Source organism: Ascaphus truei, chromosome 20 (genome assembly GCF_040206685.1).
Source record: "Ascaphus truei isolate aAscTru1 chromosome 20, aAscTru1.hap1, whole genome shotgun sequence".
NCBI classification, from domain to species: Eukaryota; Metazoa; Chordata; class Amphibia; order Anura; family Ascaphidae; genus Ascaphus; species Ascaphus truei.
Genome location: NC_134502.1, coordinates 17,579,374 through 17,597,689, shown reverse-complemented (window position 1 = coordinate 17,597,689; position 18,316 = coordinate 17,579,374). Strand labels below are relative to the sequence as shown.

At 52.8% G+C, this 18,316-nt stretch overlaps 1 protein-coding gene across 4 annotated transcripts in view; it reads left to right on the top strand.

Annotated features, from left to right (window-relative positions):
- The window catches only part of ADGRL1 (adhesion G protein-coupled receptor L1), a 257,953-nt gene that overhangs the window by 84,173 nt on the left and 155,464 nt on the right, over positions 1-18,316 (top strand). For all 4 annotated transcript variants that reach the window (XM_075577354.1, XM_075577353.1, XM_075577351.1 and 1 more), the window contains exon 2: positions 1,798-1,951. In XM_075577354.1, coding sequence (XP_075433469.1) covers positions 1,882-1,951 — 70 coding nt within the window. In that variant the 5' untranslated portion in view covers positions 1,798-1,881. The remainder of the gene's footprint in view (positions 1-1,797; positions 1,952-18,316) is intronic.

Below are 18,316 nucleotides of genomic sequence, written 5' to 3'. Positions count from 1 at the left end.
TAACACTGATATATACGTGTGTGTGTGTGTGTGTGTGTGTGTGTGTGTGTGTGTGTGTGTGTGTGTGTGTGTGTGTGTGTGTGTGTGTGTGTGTGTATATATAAATGATATGTATGTAGAAAGAAAGAGAGAGAATAGAAAAGGAGGAAGAGTGGGAGGGAGGGAGGGAGGGGGGAGAGAGATGTGGGGGGAAAGATAGAATAAGAGAATGAAATGGATGAAAAACAAAGAGAGAGGAGAAGGGAGGGGGGGGGGGAGAGAGGAGAAGGGAGGGGGGAGAGAGGAGAAGGGAGGGGGGGGAGAGAGAAGGCCGCTTCTGAGAATCCACACACTATTACTAGAGGGTGAGGGGAGGAGGGAGATGGAGGGAGAGAGAAAGGGAGAGGGAGCTACTACTGTCTTTCTTACTGTACAATGACACACAAATATAGCACAATAGGGACCTAATGTATGTCTCATGGAGTCTGTCCCGTTCCCCCCCCTCAGGGTGCCACACTGACACAGACAGGAGGGAGGGGAGGTATGGGACATGGAGTCTGTCCCTCCCCCCGCAGGGTGACACAGTGACACAGACAGGAGGGAGCTATGGGACATGGAGTCTGTCCCTCCCCCCGGAGGGTGACACAGTGACACAGACAGGAGGGAGCTATGGGACATGGAGTCTGTCCCTCCCCCCGCAGGGTGACACAGTGACAGACAGGAGGGAGCTATGGGACATGGAGTCTGTCCCTCCCCCTGCAGGGTGACACAGTGACACAGACGGGAGGGAGCTATGGGACATGGAGTCTGTCCCTCCCACCGCAGGGTGACACAGTGACACAGACAGGAGGGAGCTATGGGACATGGAGTCTGTCCCTCCCCCCGCAGGGTGACACAGTGACACAGACAGGAGGGAGCTATGGGACATGGAGTCTGTCCCTCCCCCCGCAGGGTGACACAGTGACACAGACAGGAGGGAGCTATGGGACATGGAGTCTGTCCCTCCCCCCGCAGGGTGACACAGTGACACAGATAGGAGGGAGCTATGGGACATGGAGTCTGTCCCTCCCCCCGCAGGGTGACACAGACAGGAGGGAGCTATGGGACATGGAGTCTGTCCCTCCCCCCGCAGGGTGACACAGTGACACAGACAGGAGGGAGCTATGGGACACGGAGTCTGTCCCTCCACCTGCAGGGTGACACAGTGACACAGATAGAAGGGAGCGATGTTCCACCGTGTCTGTCCCTCCCCCCGCAGGGTGACACAGTGACACAGACGGGAGCTATGGGACACGGAGTCTGTCCCTCCCCCCGCAGGGTGACACAGTGACACAGACAGGAGGGAGCCATGTTCCACCGTGTCTGTCCCTCCCACCAGTGGATGTGTCAAATCCATGTAACCCGTAGCTGTGCTGACAGCAGCTGGAGGTGGGCGCTGTAACGCTCGCTCAGACACTCCATCGCGTCCTCAACGCAATTATTTTCCAGGCAATCATCTCAGTAACTGTAAAAGTCACCGCCATGCAATTTGAGGAATTGCTGTCTGATTCCCCGTTCCTTCGTCCTGCCGTTCCCCAACTAGAAAGTGTGTGGGGGGAGGGGGAAACATTTCACACCAAAACAGCCACGTTGGCAAAAATGGAAATAAAATGTAACGCAAACCCAGATTCCTGATAGATTTGAAGCGCCTACAAGGGGGGGTCCATAACGATTCCCATATCTTTGCGTTCGGAGCTGCGGGCGTCGGTATCGGCGCCCGCGTAGAATCGATACGTGCGCAGTGATATATCTCCACCTTCTCTGTGTTTGTCTCTGCAGAGCTCCTCCTCCGTCCCCGTGCCCCCCCCCCCGGCGCGATGATGTCACAGCGACGTGCTCAGTGACGGGGTTGTGCCGGGCGGTATGGCGGAAGCCTGGCTGCTGCTGTGGGGTCTCTGCTCAGCTGCCATTTTGTTGACGTCCTCTACGCAAGGTGAGAAGCTCGGTTTTCTCTTTCGCTCTTCCCCCCTCCCTCTCTCTCGTTTCTTCTGTCTCCCTTCCGCTCGCCTCCTCTGCATCCACGTCTCCCCTCTACCTCCCCCCTCTTCCCTTCTCTTCTCTCCTTCCTCCCTCTTTTTCACTCGCCCCCTCTTCCTTTCTCAGTTTCTTTCCCCACCACCTCCCTCTCTCCCCCTACCTTTCTAAATTTGACCGTCCACCTCCCTCTTTCTTAAGCTCTACCCTCTCCTCTCTCTTTCTCTCTCCCTCCCTCCTCCTTCTTTCTTTCACTCTCTCCCCTCTCCCTTTCTCTCACTCACCCCCACCTCTCTCTCCCTCTCTCCCCCTACCTCTTTCACTTTTTCAATCTCTCCTCTACCTTTTTCTTTCCCTCTCTTTCTCTACCCCTTCCTCCGTCTCTCTTTTGCCCCCCTTTTCCCTTTCTTTCCCTTTCCCCCTCATTATTATTTTTCTTGCCTTCCTCCCTCTCTCTTTTGTTAACTCTATTTAACTCTGTCTCTCTCTCTCTCTCTTGTTTCATTTACTCCTATTCTCTCCCCTTCTCTCCACCCCCCCTTCTATTTCTCTTCTTCCCTCTCTCTCTCCCAATCTCCCCACCTCCCCACCATCACTCACCCCTTCTAATTCCCTTCCACCCTCTATCTCTCCCTCCCAATCTCCCTACCTCTCTCCCCTTCTCTCCATCCCTCCCCCTTCTATTTCTCTTCCTCCTCTATCTCTTCCTCCCAATCTCCCCACCTCTCCTCCTCTATCCCCTTCTCTCCATTCCTCCCCCTTCTATTTCTCTTCCTCCCTCTCTCTCCCAATCTCTCCACCTCTCACCCCTTCTCTCCATCCCTCCCCCTTCTATTTCCCTTCCACCGTCTATCTCTCCCTCCCAATCTCCCCTACCTCTCTCCCTTCTCTCCATCCCTCCCCCTTCTATTTCTCTTCCTCCCTCTGTCTCTCCCAATCTCTCACCCCTTCTCTCCATCCTCCCCCTTCTATTTCTCTTCCTTCCTCTATCTCTCCCTCCCAATCTCCCCATCTCTCCTCCTCTCTCCATCCCTCCCCCTTCTATTTCTCTTCCTCCCTCTATCTCTCCCTCCCAATCTCCCACCTCTCCTCCTCTCTCCATCCCTCCCCCCTTCTATTTCTCTTCCTCCCTCTATCTCTCCCTCCCAATCTCCCCACCTCTCACCCCTTCTCTTTCTCGTCCATCCCTCTATCTCTCCCTACCTCTCCTTCTCTCTCCGTTCCTCCCTCCTCTTTCTCTTTCTCCTCCCCTCTCTCTTTCTTCCCTTCCTGTGTTTAATCTTCCCATGGAAAGGTAATTAACACCTAACTAATTCAGGAATCTCTCTAACCCCAGAGTCACAGACTCTCAACATACACAAATGCGTAAATAAAACAGGGACATTACTGCTCATTTTGAGTCTAAATTCCAGCCAACAATAACACCATCTTAAGCCTGTCACACAGGCAACAGTATTTAATGCCTCTCCACATCTCCAACCGTTTCACCCACCCCCTTATCACATTAATCAGTGGGTGAAGTGCAACAAAGGACTCTGGGTAGCGTCAGAAATCCTGACATTTTCGTTTTCAAATGTAGGCCCGAAAACAGGGGAAATTATATATTAAAAGCAAGTTACTTCAAATATCAAACGTAATTGACTAATGTCCCCCGTATTTATAGATGGCATTCAGCTTTTGGGGTCAGAAATTGGTCTTTAAGCGAAAATAAAACTCTATTGAAAACTCCAAACCGTTGTTTTGAAATGTAGGCCGAGAAAAGCCACCAGCAGACGTTAGTGATATGGTTGAGCATTTCAAATGACAATTGTCATTTGTTGATGTCCACCTTTCTTGTCACTCCGCTTTTTGGACAGAAATTGGTCTTTAGGTTAAAAAAATCCCTTCGTATACCTCCAAATCGTTGTTTTCAAATGTAGGCCCAAAAAGCCTACAGGAGGTGTTATATGTCCAAGCACTTCTGTGCACCGCTGTTGCTTTGCGTTTATCTCTTATTTTCCATTCCTTCCTTTTGGGTCAAACATATGACTTTAGGATATAAAGAAAATCTGCTTACAATCCCTAAACCTGGTTCTGAAATGTAGGCCCGAAAAGCCTACAGGAGACATTCTACAGTCAAGCACTTCCAATCACAGACTCAATGGGACATCACTGGTTTCTGCGCAGGGGCCTCGTATTTGGGGTGAGAAATGGGTCGAAGATTGTGGTACAAAATCCCCATATATACAGTAATATGATCCCCCGAAGGGTCACAAAAGATGTCTGAGTTTTGTAGGCGGACTAAGATAACCATATAGTGATGGTTACTGTCTTGAGAACCCCACCACTATATGGTTATCTGAGACCGCCTACAAAACGAGACATTGATATCTCGTGGTCCTATACGGTCTTTTTACATTGTCCACAGCGAGTGCATCTTATAGGAATGTTTTGGGACCCTTCGGGATATATCATTTGCTTGTCCTACATCCACCCTATGATGTACAATATCACTTATTATAGACTACCTATAAGTATTAGGCTGAGTCATTGGGTCAAAACCACGTGCTTTGATCAATAAAAATCCCCAAACTGTTCTTTCCAAATATAGGCTCGAGAAACCTAAAAAAAAGGCATGAAAAGGTTATGTGCCCAACTACCGCCAATGCCCCAACTACCGCCAATGCCCCAACTACCGCCAATGCCCCAACTACCGCCAATGCCCCAACCACCGCCAATGCCCCAACCACCGCCAATGCCCCAACTACCATGCGATAATGAACTCCTTATATCCTTACAGCCCTAGCCTTTTGGGGTCATAAATATGTTTTTTCACTGACTTCCCCCCTTCTCTTCTTTGCCACACACCCTGTAACTTTGGGGTCAGAAATATGACTTTCGGTTGTAAGAATTCCCATTGGCATTTTCGCTTCCGAGGGTAGTTGGCCATTGACGTGGTTAAGGAAATCATTCAACATGTTGGTGTCCACTTGTTTAACCTGTGACAGGACGTTCTATATACCCCCCAGTATGAGTATTGCTTGACCAAAGGAAGAGAGGCGAGCTCTAGAAAGCGTGTCTTATAATATCAATTGTTAGTCCAAATAAAAAAAAGGTATCACCTAATGCTGAAGTACTCATTTACACTATCGCAACTGGACTAACCCAGCTATTTCAATTTCATTTATATACCTATGAAAACGATATATCAGCACAATTTGAGCTTGTCATCTGTGTCTATCTTGAATTGAGACTCTTCACGAGAGAGCAGGGCACGCCATGCTTGATCACAAGAAAAAAGACTTTATTCTAAATTGTCAACGTGGCGGTGTCTACACCTTCTTCTCTCGTCCTGAAGAAGGTGTTGTATATACATGGAAACGGGGACAATTTAGAATAACATTTTATTTCGATCAGGTCCAGTGTGCCCTCCTCTCTAGGGAAGTGTGTAGATGTTGGCAGTTGGCTGAGATCCCAGTGTATCTATTAGATTGGGACAAGGACTTCATTTCATAAGGTCTACTTGAATGTCTGAAGTGCTCACTCCTATTATGTCACGTGTATTACTGCTGTGAACACTATGTACATGAATGGCGCTATATCAAGAAAGAGAGGCATACAGACATCTATGTTTACGTGGGAGTATCGTAGGGTTGCCAGGTGGCTTCTCCAAAAATACAGGACTCAATGGTGAAAGGTGCGTCACGTCACTATGTCCAGGGAGGAAAATACTGGACACATACATGTCCAGTATTACAGTACCTCTCATTGTTTACTGGACAGAGTCTCCAAAAACGCCTAAGCGCTGACCCTGGACTCAGTCTTACAGAGTTGTGGCTGTGACAGGGAGAAACTGCAGTGTCCACTCCAGTGCTGGTCTCAGGCCTGAAAACCAGTCCTATAGGAACTGGGCAAGAATAGAGAACAGGGGAAATCTTTGCAAGGAGGTCCCTGCAACTAAGTTTGCAGGGTATCCCCCAGTTTGCCCAGTTGGGTATGTGTGATGTTTGGATTGAGGATTTGACTCTGCCGCCTGCAGCAGAGGTGGGCATGCGAGCATACATCCGGCGTGCGCTGGATGACCTAGGCAGCGAGGCCATCTCTGCTGAGCGAGTTGCCCTGCTCCAGCTCCTGACTGCTCATGCATCCACCCGATCATCCTTGGGAAGTCAGAGGTCCTGTGCCGGTCGGGTACCCCAAATCAAGTAGGAGGACATGGATAAGATTAATGGATATCTGCGGTCCTTTGAAAACTATTACGAAATGCACGACCTACCCGAGGAGGACGTGGTCAAATACCTGGCCCCTCAGCTGCGCGGCAAAGCAGCCGTTGCACACCGCGAGATGGACCGGGAGGATGCAAAGGACTACCCAGTTGTGAAGGAGGTTCTCCTGGCGCGGTATGCTATTACCCCAGAGACCTACCAGGTCCAGTTCAGAGCCCTGGACAAGGGGTCCCAGGACACGCACCTTGAGTTCATGTCCCGGCTGGAGCACCATTCTAAAAGATGAATCGCCGGGTGTGAGGTAACAACATTTAAGGCACATCATGACCTGATGGTCAAAGAACAGTTCATGCTAAAATGCTTGCCTGAGATACGAGAGTGCGTCACTGACCGCAAACTGGCCAGCGCAAGGCAACCGGCTGCCCTAGCAAATGACTTCGTAGCCGCATGTCCTCATCTCCGTAGGCGTCCCACGGTTCCCCTTAAACCGATAGTACCATTACAGCCTCGACAGCCTGATGCCGTCCTTTTCTCTTTTGTTACCGTACATATAGAGGTTTTGCCCGCATTATCCCAGATATCCTCCCAGTCCTCCCTTGTTATTTCCTTCTGGAATTCCAGGGCTCACTAGTCCATATATTTATGGTTTGGGGTATTTTTCTTAAGAGTTAGGCTCTGGTATTGGGATATCAAACCTCTTTGGTATTTTGTGGTTTTACATAGATCCTCAAATCGTGTATATCCAGGAAATTCCTCTTCGTGGAGGCTCTGGCACACAAAATGTCGGACCTGCATATACCTGAATAGCTAAATTTGGGGTAGAGCATACTATCTCATCAATTCCTCAAAAGACATTAGTTTATCCTTTTCTAATAAATCTCCCGCCTCCAGAATTCCTCTCTGCTCCAAACGTCAAAACACCTGGGCCTGAAAGCCCGGGGTGAACCCTGGATTACCGAACAGAGGCGCGAGCCTAGAAGGGGCCGACACAACCTTACTGTATATTTCTTTTTTGCCATCTGCCACACTTTCAATGTAAATCCAATTACTGTCGGTTCCGACTGGAAAAGATATATTTTAACGGTCGTGGACTTTGTGACCAGGTTCCCGGAGGCGGTAGCTCTTTCCTCCCTGAAAGCCTGGGGTGAAGAGAGGGGGAAAAAACCAAGGAGCCCTGCAACTGAAGAAATGGAGGCAGATCAAAAAGTAGAAAAATAAAAAAGTTTTATTCAGCAAACAATGCCCACGAGGGAGCTAAAAGGCTCTCCGACGCGTTTCCCGCGTTTCTACTTTTTGATCTGACTCCAGTTCTTCAGTTGCAGTGCTCCTTGTTTTTTTTCTCTTCTACTTTGGATTTCGTTGACGGGATGCACCCCAGGATGAAAATAGGAACGGCTGCCCGTGAGTAAAAGTGGATTCTCTCCTGTTGTTGGCTCACTGCCTGTGGAAGGTACACGGAACTGACCTAGAGTAGCTGGTTGTCATTTGACTCCACGGGTTGCCTCACATTTGTGGGATACCTATTGGCTTCTACTCCGGTACTTTTTAATTGGTCGTTTATATACAGCTTATGATTGCATTTCATCCCAAGTTATACAAGAGGGACTCAGATGATGTTTATCAGACATTGGACTTTAAAGTATCTTCCTGTTGCACCACATGGAGATTCACCTCTCCTTTACATATAAGCCCAGGGTGAACCCTGGATTACCGAACAGAGGCGCGAGCCTAGAAGGGGAAGACACAACCTTCTATTTATTTTTTTGCCATCTGCCATATTTTCAATGTAAATCCAATTACTGTCGGTTCCGACTGGAAAATATATATTTTAACGGTCGTGGACTTTGTGACCAGGTACCCGGAGGTGGTAGCTCTTTCCTCCATTGACACCCCGAAGGTGGCTGAGGCGCTGATAAATATTTTTACTAGGGTAGGTTTTCCTAGTGAGATCCTGACTGACCAGGGAGCGCAGTTCATGAGTGAGCTGCTCCAAAGTCTCTGGGCTACGTGCGGGGTGACCTCTCTCCGCACGACCCCCTATCACCCTCAAACCAACGGACTATGTCAGCGGTTTAATGGCACCCTGAAGCAGACGCTGCGGTCATTTGTGGAGGCCGAAGGAGGGGACTGGGAAGCACACCTACAGTACCTACCATACGCATGCAGTGAGGTGCCACAGAAGTCTACCGGTTTCTCAACCCTTCGAATCTTCGTGGTCGGCTATGGGATCCTCAGGAGGGAGGGTTTTTGACCCACTGAGGATCCCGTAGCTGACAACAAAGATTCCCATCCCTGGTGAGCCACTGTACTGCAGCGCTTGCAGACACGGAACTGCCAACGCCGACGTCAACAGCCACGAGGATCGGAGGATCCAGGCTACTGGCGTAGAGCTCCACAATAAGAAAAGTTGTTCGGGGGATTTCGGGAGATCCAGAGTGGTGTGAGTGTGCCCTTACAGCACTCAACGCTTTAAAGGATTGGGAGAATATGAGTGTATCCTTTCTCCACCATCTTTTGTTTTTATGTCCATTAAATCTGTATTACGCTATGTTCTCTCCATATATTTTTTTAAGAGAGGTGGCGCGTGCCAAGTAATTAATTTACAGATACCTATGTGAGTGCTTTATTCACTTATCACCATTGCACTTTAAACATTTTTGTAATTTTTGTATTATTTGTTGCACTCTTGCGCTTAATTTTTTTCACAATCAATTAGGCAGAACAAGAGAGTAAAACAAATTGCGTTTATTTTGGTAAACCCACATACAACAAGAAGAAATACACAAGGAACGGTTAAAAATACACTTACTTTGGGACTGGGATCGAAAACTAGACTTTCCTAGGTGCAGGGAACCCTATAGAAAAGTTTTACCCTGACCGGGACTTAACCCGGAATCTCCTGGAACTCAAACACGCCACCGGTACGTTCTCTTCTGAGAACTTGGTCCTTCTTAACCGCGAGTTACTCCAAATCTCCTGGAACTTAAAATCGGCATAAAATCCCAGCCGCGTCCGCTACGATCGTTTCTGAGAACTTGGGTGCAAAAGTTGGGACTTAGACTCTGGCGGGCAGGGTTTTCAGGCACAAAACCGAAGCCGGTTGCTCTGCTTTTCGCACAGAAGCAACTTTGAAAAGCCACCCGCTCTCTTACAACAGGGAACTCTAATCTGATTGGCTCATCGATTTTATAGTATTCTGAGTTTCATTCACAAAACTGAACAGCCAATAAACACGTGGGAACTTTCCCAAGCAACCAATCGGAGCCAAGCCGGCTAGAAAAGCCGGGTCAGCGGGAAATTTGAAATAGCCAAGAGACATGCACAAGCCTGCTACCTCTCTCATTGGCTATCTCCATGCCACCCGCTGTGCAGGCTCCACCAGGTCTGGCAGAACAAGTGGTATCCCAGAGGACTGCCATTGTTGTCAGGACCTGGTACTCCGCCTTTCCCCGCTGACCAAATGCTATTCACACCTCTGGGCATACTGTAGTTGTTTTTAACTCCGATGTCCAGTTACCAGCTCCTCTGGGTTAGCTGGGGCAACCTTTTTGGACATCAGTTCCAAATGTAAAAAGCGCATTACATTAAAGTATCTTTTAATACACTTCTGAGTCTCTGGATTCAGGTGACAGAAGAGGAAAAATATTGTCGTTTTATTTCTATCTGCCTTATTCCCCACACACTTTCCCTAGGACTCAGTCTGGACTCTCAGAGTCCCCCCTTAACCTTATATATGGTTGGGGCACCCACAAACCGTATGCTGGTTGTGGTTCACCTTGGCACTAGCTGGGGCACCCCCCTTAACCTAGGTGTTCCCTCAGCTACAGCTATCTCTGTGCCTCATTCTCCTTTCTGGGCTGAGCTGATGCAGGGTACCCTAGTGGTGAGTCATGCTTGCATTTTCAAGGGGAGGTATTGCCGGGACAATGTGTCTACAGGTACATGTATCCCAGAATCAGGCATGATTCCCTGGTACATTTATAGGGGAACCGACAACTCCGGACCCCAACCTCCTAGGCACAATCTGACAACGGTTCCTCCGCAAAACCCCCCTTGAAACTCATAACCTAGAAATCCCTGCTTGATTTCATGCCCCGAAAGGGAAAAAACACAAAAAATACTTTTATTACAGACAATATAACAGTGATACATTGTTACTTAGTCCAAGAGCTGACTCTTTGGGACCAATATATACGGATCACGGGTAACCAAAACGGGCTTAACCTTTATTTGAGAGCCTGGTTACCCCCTACCGTCACATCCGGTTCTGCGTAGACTACCGGCAGTTAAATGCCCAGACAGTGTCGGATGCCTATCCCATGCCACAGATGGACGAGCTCACTGTGGCAAGGTATCTGACCACCATGGATCTGAGCCGGGGGTACTGGGAAATCCCATTGACCCAGGAGGCGCGGGAAAAGTCGGCCTTCATCACCCCAAGTGGCTTGCATGAGTTTTCCAGCATGCCATTTGGGATGAAGACTGCACCGGCTACCTTCCAGTGTCTGGTCAACCGCCTGCTAGATGGAATGCAGGGTTATGCTAGGGCGTACTTAGTAATTCCTGGGCTGACCATCTTACTCATGTAGTGGCAGTCTTAGCCCGCATCCAGGAGGCCGGGCTAACATTAAAGCCTGCTAAGTGCCAAATAGGGATGGTAGAGTATATGGTCGTATATCTTGGGCACAGGGTAGGCAGGGGGCATCTCAAACCTGAACCCGCCAAGGTGGAATCCATTGTGGGGTGGCCGGTTCCAGGAAATAAGAAGCCGGTGCTAGCCTTTTTGGGGACCGTCCGGTATTACCACAAATTTGTACCCAATTACAGTGCTGTGGGCAAACCCTTGACTGACCTGACTAAAGAGAGGCTCCCTCACACGGTAACCTGGTCAACCAGGTTCCCTGGGAAACCGGTGTTAGAGTGCCTTCTCAGCTCTCAAGGCTGCCCTGGCAAGCGCTCCAATCCCAGCAGGTCCCCAACTATGATAAGCGGTTCCTGATTCAAACTGATGCCTCCAACTTTGGCATTGGTGCAGGCGTCACGCTTGGGGATGAACCCGTTGGGGTCGCTACCCCTGAGCTCTCCGCTTAAATGGGGAGGTGTGACGGTAGGGTAAATATGGCTGCTGTTAATTAAGGTTAAGTCGGCCATTACCCCTACCTGTCTGAAATACATTGGTATTGTATTATATGTTATGTATATATGTATTTCTTTACTTGGTTCCAGCACCTCAGGAATCACGGGTTAATATGTTTGACTACCTGTCAGTAATACATTGGTATTGTATTATATGTTATGTATATATGTATGTCTTTACTTGGTTCCAGCACCTCAGGAATCACGGGTTAATATGTTTGCAGGAGAATTGTTGCAACTTGGTTTGTGACCTTTCCCTGTATCCTTGTTATGTTGCAGTTCTACACACCAATCAGGGCCTGGGCATGTAGGCAGCACCTTCCTACCCACCAATCAGGGCCTGGGCATGTAGGCAGCACCTTCCTACCCACCAATCAGGGCCTGGGCATGTAGGCAGCACCTGGCCCTGAGTTTTACAATATTATGTTTTAAGTGTATAAAAAGGTGGGGAGGGAGACCCCTAGCAGACTGAGCCTGCAGAGCTACAGATGTGTTGCTGTGACAGGGAGAAATTGCAGTGTCCACTCCAGTGCTTGTCTCAGGCCTGAAAACCAGTCCTGTAGGCACTGGGCAAGAAGAGAGAACAGGGGAAATCTCTGCAAGTAGGTCCCTGCAACTAGGTATGCAGGGTATCCCCAGTTGGATATGGGTGATGTTTGTGTGTTTTGTATAGTTGTTGATATACTTTTCCAATAAATTAATTTTATAAACACGTGTTCTGTCTGACGATATTGATCCCTGGTATTAGTCCTGTTCTCCGGTGACATCCCCCTACTCTTACCGCTAAAAAAACCTAAATGTAGCCCCCTACCCTAACCTCTAACACCCCTAAATGTAGCCCCTACCGTAACCACTAAAAAAAACAAAGTTATCCCCATACCCTAACCACTAAAAACCCTAAAGTTATCCCCTTACCTTAACTGCTAAAAACCCCTAACAAGAGCCCACTACACTAACCGCTAATCCCCTATAGTTATCTCCCTACTCAAACCACTAAAACCCCTAAAGTTATCAACCTAACCGATAGAACCCCTAAAGTTAACCCCCTACTCTAACCACTACAACCCCTAAAGTTATCCCCTAACCAGTAAAACCCCTAAAGTTATCCCCTACCCTAACCGCTAACACCCCTAAAGTTAACCCCGTAACTGCTAAAACCCGTCAAATCAACCTTCAATCCTTAATGCTAAAACTCCTCCAACGAAGCCCTACATTAACGCTCTGCGGCTATACGCCGGCGGTGACCACATTTCCCATCCCGCTGGCCGCCAGCTTTCCTGCTCCCGCTCGTGTTTCCTGCCCTTTGCTGGTCTTCGTCGTTGTTCCCTATATATGCTTTTTCGGGAGGTCCCAATTCTAGGTCCACAACAGGATTCCTCCCTAAGCTCCTACACACACTAGTACTCGGTTTCTTGGTGAGTAGCGTATAGTAGTTTCTGGGTCAGGAAGTCCTCACCTCCCAATCTGCTGCAAGGAAAATCTAAGCGCAAACACATGCAATCCACACGGTGCACACTATTAAACAGGTTTAAGTGTAAAATAAACAATACACAAGCACTCACAAGGTACAGGAACTAAAAGGGCTTATCGGTGTGTCTGACTCCCTTGATAAAGCGACGTTTTGCTAGGTTGCGAAACGCGTTGGAGAAAGGACCCCGTTGACTATCGGTAGAAGGTTCTCGAGTGCCTAGGAGTGATGTCACCACAGCGGCAATGTCGGAGTCCTCCCGGCTGGCATCACGGAGTGACGGAAGTGCAGTCGGCACGCACAGACCGGTCCTTTCTCCAACGCGTTTCACAACGTAGCGAATGTCCCTTCGTCAACGGCGTCAAACACACAGATCAGCCCTTTTAATTTGTGTACCCTGTCAATACATTTTTATAGTTTTTTTTACACTTAATAAACCTGATTAATAGTTTGCCCCATGTGGGTTGCGTTTGTTTGTGCTTTTGTCTTAGATTTTACTTACAAAATATATATAGGTTTACATACTGTTTTGGAAAATAGAGGCCCCAAATTAGAAATGCTCTGTACATAGCAAGGCATTTTCTATTACGTTGGCCGCGTTTGCTAGTCGCTCAGTTACCAAGTGCTCTTCGCGCATGCGTACTCCATGCTTCTGCTACAAATATGTATTGTTCGCCCCAGGGAACGGGATCCCCAAGAGCGTGGGGCCCCCCCCCCCCCCGGGCTATAGCTACGCCGCTGTCTGTACGCCTTCATTTTTCAGAGCTGAACACAGAAGGCACAATGAACACATTGGCAAGGAAAAACTACCCTCTAGCGTGGACATACTCCAATGAAAGCAGAAATACAGTATACACTAACTTCAGCCATCGCATCAAAATACCACAAACAAGCGCCGTGTTATGATGGAAACGAGCACTAAATGTTATCGCCCTGGGTTGCCTGAGTACACAGATAACAGATACAGTATGTGCGGGTTTACATAGGTTTAGCACCCTCTACTGTATATCCTCCTTTAAGACCCACCTGAAGACACACTTGCTTAAAGAAGCATATGAGTAGCACCAAAGATATTACTAGACACATCTTATACTATCTTATACTATATTAGTGAAAGCACAGTATGTTTGCCTGCCTGGATGTCCGGTGTCCCTAGGGGAAATCTCATTGGTCCCTTGGGTCGCCCGCCCCCGCACACCTCTCATTGGCCTGAGGCGGAGTGACGGCCCACACACACACACACACACAACACAGCAGCTCTATACACACACACACACACACAACACAGCAGCTCTACACACACACACAACACAGCAGCTCTATACACACACACACACACACACACACAACACAGCAGCTCTATATACACACACACACACACACACAACACAGCAGCTCTATACACACACACAACACAGCAGCTCTATACACACACACACACACAACACAGCAGCTCTATACACACACACACACCCTCTGTCCGCCCCCCCCTCACGTGCGCCGTCCTGCACTGGCTCCGGACGAGAAGCGCGGCCCTCCTACCTCAGCCGCTCCCTTACCTCCCCGGCGCTACCACCCGCTCAGGTAAGTCACTGCGCGTCCCGCCTCAGCCTCAGGCCCACTGCGCGTCCCGCCTCAGCCTCAGGCCCACACACACAGGGCGCTTCCTACCGCCGCTCAGCCAGACGCCACATCGAGCGGGCGCCGGGGGGGGGGGGAGCGCGAGTCTTAGGCCCACACAGGGCGCTTCCTGCAGCTGCCTGCACGCCTCACTCAGCAGGACGGCACATCGGGGGACCAAGCGGGCGCCGGGGGGGGAGTCAATCGGAACGGGGGGAGTCACGGAGAGGACCACCAGCCGAACGGACGCACGGAGGAGGGGGGGGAAATGCCCATACATAAATTATGACAATACATATGCCCACTGCTCTCCACCCCCCCCGCTCCCCTTTCTCCCCCCCACTCCCCTTTCTTCCCCCCCGCTCCCCTTTCTCCCCCCCGCTCCCCTTTTCCCCCCCCCCCGCTCCCCTTTTCCCCCCCCCCGCTCCCCTTTCCCCCCCCCCGCTCCCCTTTCTCCCCCTCCCGCTCCCCTTTCTCCCCCCCCCGCTCCCCTTTCTCCCCCCCCACTCCCCTTTCTCCCCCCCCCGCTCCCCTTTCTCCCCCCCTTTCCCCCCCCCTCCCCTTTCTCCCCCCCCCCGCTCCCCTTTCTCCCCCCCTTTCCCCCCCCCTCCCCTTTCTCCCCCCCCCGCTCCCCTTTCTCCCCCCCGCTCCCCTTTCTCCCCCCCCCGCTCCCCTTTCTCCCCCCCCCGCTCCCCTTTCTCCCCCCCCCGCTCCCCTTTCTCCCCCCCCCGCTCCCCTTTCTCCCCCCCTTTCCCCCCCCCCTCCCCTTTCTCCCCCCCCCGCTCCCCTTTCCCCCCCACTCCCCTTTCTCCCCCCCCCCGCTCCCCTTTCCCCCCCCCCCCTCCCCTTTCTCCCCCCCCCGCTCCCCTTTCCCCCCCCCCTCCCCTTTCTCCCCCCCCCGCTCCCCTTTCCCCCCCCCGCTCCCCTTTCTCCCCCCCCCGCTCCCCTTTCTCCCCCCCCCGCTCCCCTTTCTCCCCCCCCCGCTCCCCTTTCTCCCCCCCCCGCTCCCCTTTCTCCCCCCCCCCCGCTCCCCTTTCTCCCCCCCTCCCCTTTCTCCCCCCCCCGCTCCCCTTTCTCCCCCCCGCTCCCCTTTCTCCCCCCCCGCTCCCCTTTCTCCCCCCCCCGCTCCCCTTTCTCCCCCCCTTTCCCCCCCCCTCCCCTTTCTCCCCCCCCCGCTCCCCTTTCTCCCCCCCGCTCCCCTTTCTCCCCCCCCGCTCCCCTTTCCCCCCCCCGCTCCCCTTTCTCCCCCCCCCGCTCCCCTTTCTCCCCCCCCGCTCCCCTTTCTCCCCCCCCCGCTCCCCTTTCTCCCCCCCCCGCTCCCCTTTCTCCCCCCCCCCGCTCCCCTTTCTCCCCCCCCCCGCTCCCCTTTCTCCCCCCCCCCGCTCCCCTTTCTCCCCCCCCCGCTCCCCTTTCTCCCCCCCCCGCTCCCCTTTCTCCCCCCCCGCTCCCCTTTCTCCCCCCCCGCTCCCCTTTCTCCCCCCCCGCTCCCCTTTCTCCCCCCCGCTCCCCTTTCTCCCCCCCCCCCGCTCCCCTTTCTCCCCCCCCCCCCGCTCCCCTTTCTCCCCCCCCCCCGCTCCCCTTTCTCCCCCCCTTTCCCCCCCCCTCCCCTTTCTCCCCCCCCCGCTCCCCTTTCTCCCCCCCGCTCCCCTTTCTCCCCCCCCGCTCCCCTTTCTCCCCCCCTTTCCCCCCCCCTCCCCTTTCTCCCCCCCCCGCTCCCCTTTCTCCCCCCCGCTCCCCTTTCTCCCCCCCGCTCCCCTTTCCCCCCCCCGCTCCCCTTTCTCCCCCCCCCCGCTCCCCTTTCTCCCCCCCCCCCGCTCCCCTTTCTCCCCCCCCCCCGCTCCCCTTTCTCCCCCCCCCCCCGCTCCCCTTTCTCCCCCCCCCCCGCTCCCCTTTCTCCCCCCCCCCCCGCTCCCCTTTCTCCCCCCCCCCCCGCTCCCCTTTCTCCCCCCCCCCGCTCCCCTTTCTCCCCCCCCCCGCTCCCCTTTCTCCCCCCCCGCTCCCCTTTCTCCCCCCCCGCTCCCCTTTCTCCCCCCCCGCTCCCCTTTCTCCCCCCCGCTCCCCTTTCTCCCCCCCGCTCCCCTTTCTCCCCCCCCGCTCCCCTTTCTCCCCCCCCGCTCCCCTTCCCCCCCCCCCGCTCCCCTTCCCCCCCCCCCGCTCCCCTTCCCCCCCCCCCGCTCCCCTTCCCCCCCCCCGCTCCCCTTTCCCCCCCCCCGCTCCCCTTTCCCCCCCCCGCTCCCCTTTCTCCCCCCCCCCGCTCCCCTTTCTCCCCCCCCCGCTCCCCTTTCTCCCCCCCCCGCTCCCCTTTCTCCCCCCCCCGCTCCCCTTTCTCCCCCCCCCGCTCCCCTTTCTCCCCCCCCGCTCCCCTTTCTCCCCCCCGCTCCCCTTTCTCCCCCCCGCTCCCCTTTCTCCCCCCCCGCTCCCCTTTCTCCCCCCCCGCTCCCCTTCCCCCCCCCCCGCTCCCCTTCCCCCCCCCCCCCGCTCCCCTTTCCCCCCCCCCGCTCCCCTTTCCCCCCCCCCGCTCCCCTTTCCCCCCCCCCGCTCCCCTTTCCCCCCCCCGCTCCCCTTTCCCCCCCCCCGCTCCCCTTTCCCCCCCCCCGCTCCCCTTTCCCCCCCCCGCTCCCCTTTCCCCCCCCCCGCTCCCCTTTCTCCCCCCCCCGCTCCCCTTTCTCCCCCCCCCCCCGCTCCCCTTTCTCCCCCCCCCCCGCTCCCCTTTCTCCCCCCCCCCCGCTCCCCTTTCTCCCCCCCCCGCTCCCCTTTCTCCCCCCCCCCGCTCCCCTTTCTCCCCCCCCCCCGCTCCCCTTTCTCCCCCCCCCCGCTCCCCTTTCTCCCCCCCCCGCTCCCCTTTCTCCCCCCCCGGCTCCCCTTTCTCCCCCCCCGCTCCCCTTTCTCCCCCCCCCGAAACCTTTACAACAAATACTCACCTATTGTTCCACGAGTTATAAATAATACTACCTATTACGCATTTACATCCCGGGCAACGCCGGGTCTCTCAGCTAGTGTATACATAAAACTTGGCCCCCTGCAGACGCACTTACCAGAACTCCCTCCTACTGTCTCTGTACGTTCTCCCTACCTACCAATTAGACTGTAAGCTCCTCGGGGCAGGGACTCCTCTTCCTTAATGTTACTTTTATGTCTAAAGCACTTATTCCCATGATCTGTTATTTATATTATCTGTTATTTATTTGATTACCACATGTATTACTGTGAAGCGCTATGTACATTAATGGCGCTATATAAATAAAGACATACAATACAATACAATACATGCTGTTTTATCAAATCACACAGTGACGATGGAGTCCAGGTAACGCCCTCCTTCTGCACATACATAACATGCTTAGCAACATGCCAACAGGGGGCAGGATCACTCCTTCTGCACATACATAACATGCTTAGCGCCATGCCAACAGGGGGCAGGATCACTCCTTCTGCACATACATAACATGCTTAGCAACATGCCAACAGGGGCAGGATCACTCCTTCTGCACATACATAACATGCTTAGCGCCATGCCAACAGGAGCAGGATCACTCCTTCTGCACATACATAACATGCTTAGCAACATGCCAACAGGGGGCAGGATCACTCCTTCTGCACATACATAACATGCTTAGCGCCATGCCAACAGGGGGCAGGATCACTCCTTCTGCACATACATAACATGCTTAGCAACATGCCAACAGGGGGCAGGATCACTCCTTCTGCACATACATAACATGCTTAGCAACATGCCAACAGGGGGCAGGATCACTCCTTCTGCACATACATAACATGCTTAGCAACATGCCAACAGGGGGCAGGATCACTCCTTCTGCACATACACAACATGCTTAGCAACATGCCAACAGGGGGCAGGATCACTCCTTCTGCACATACATAACATGCTTAGCAA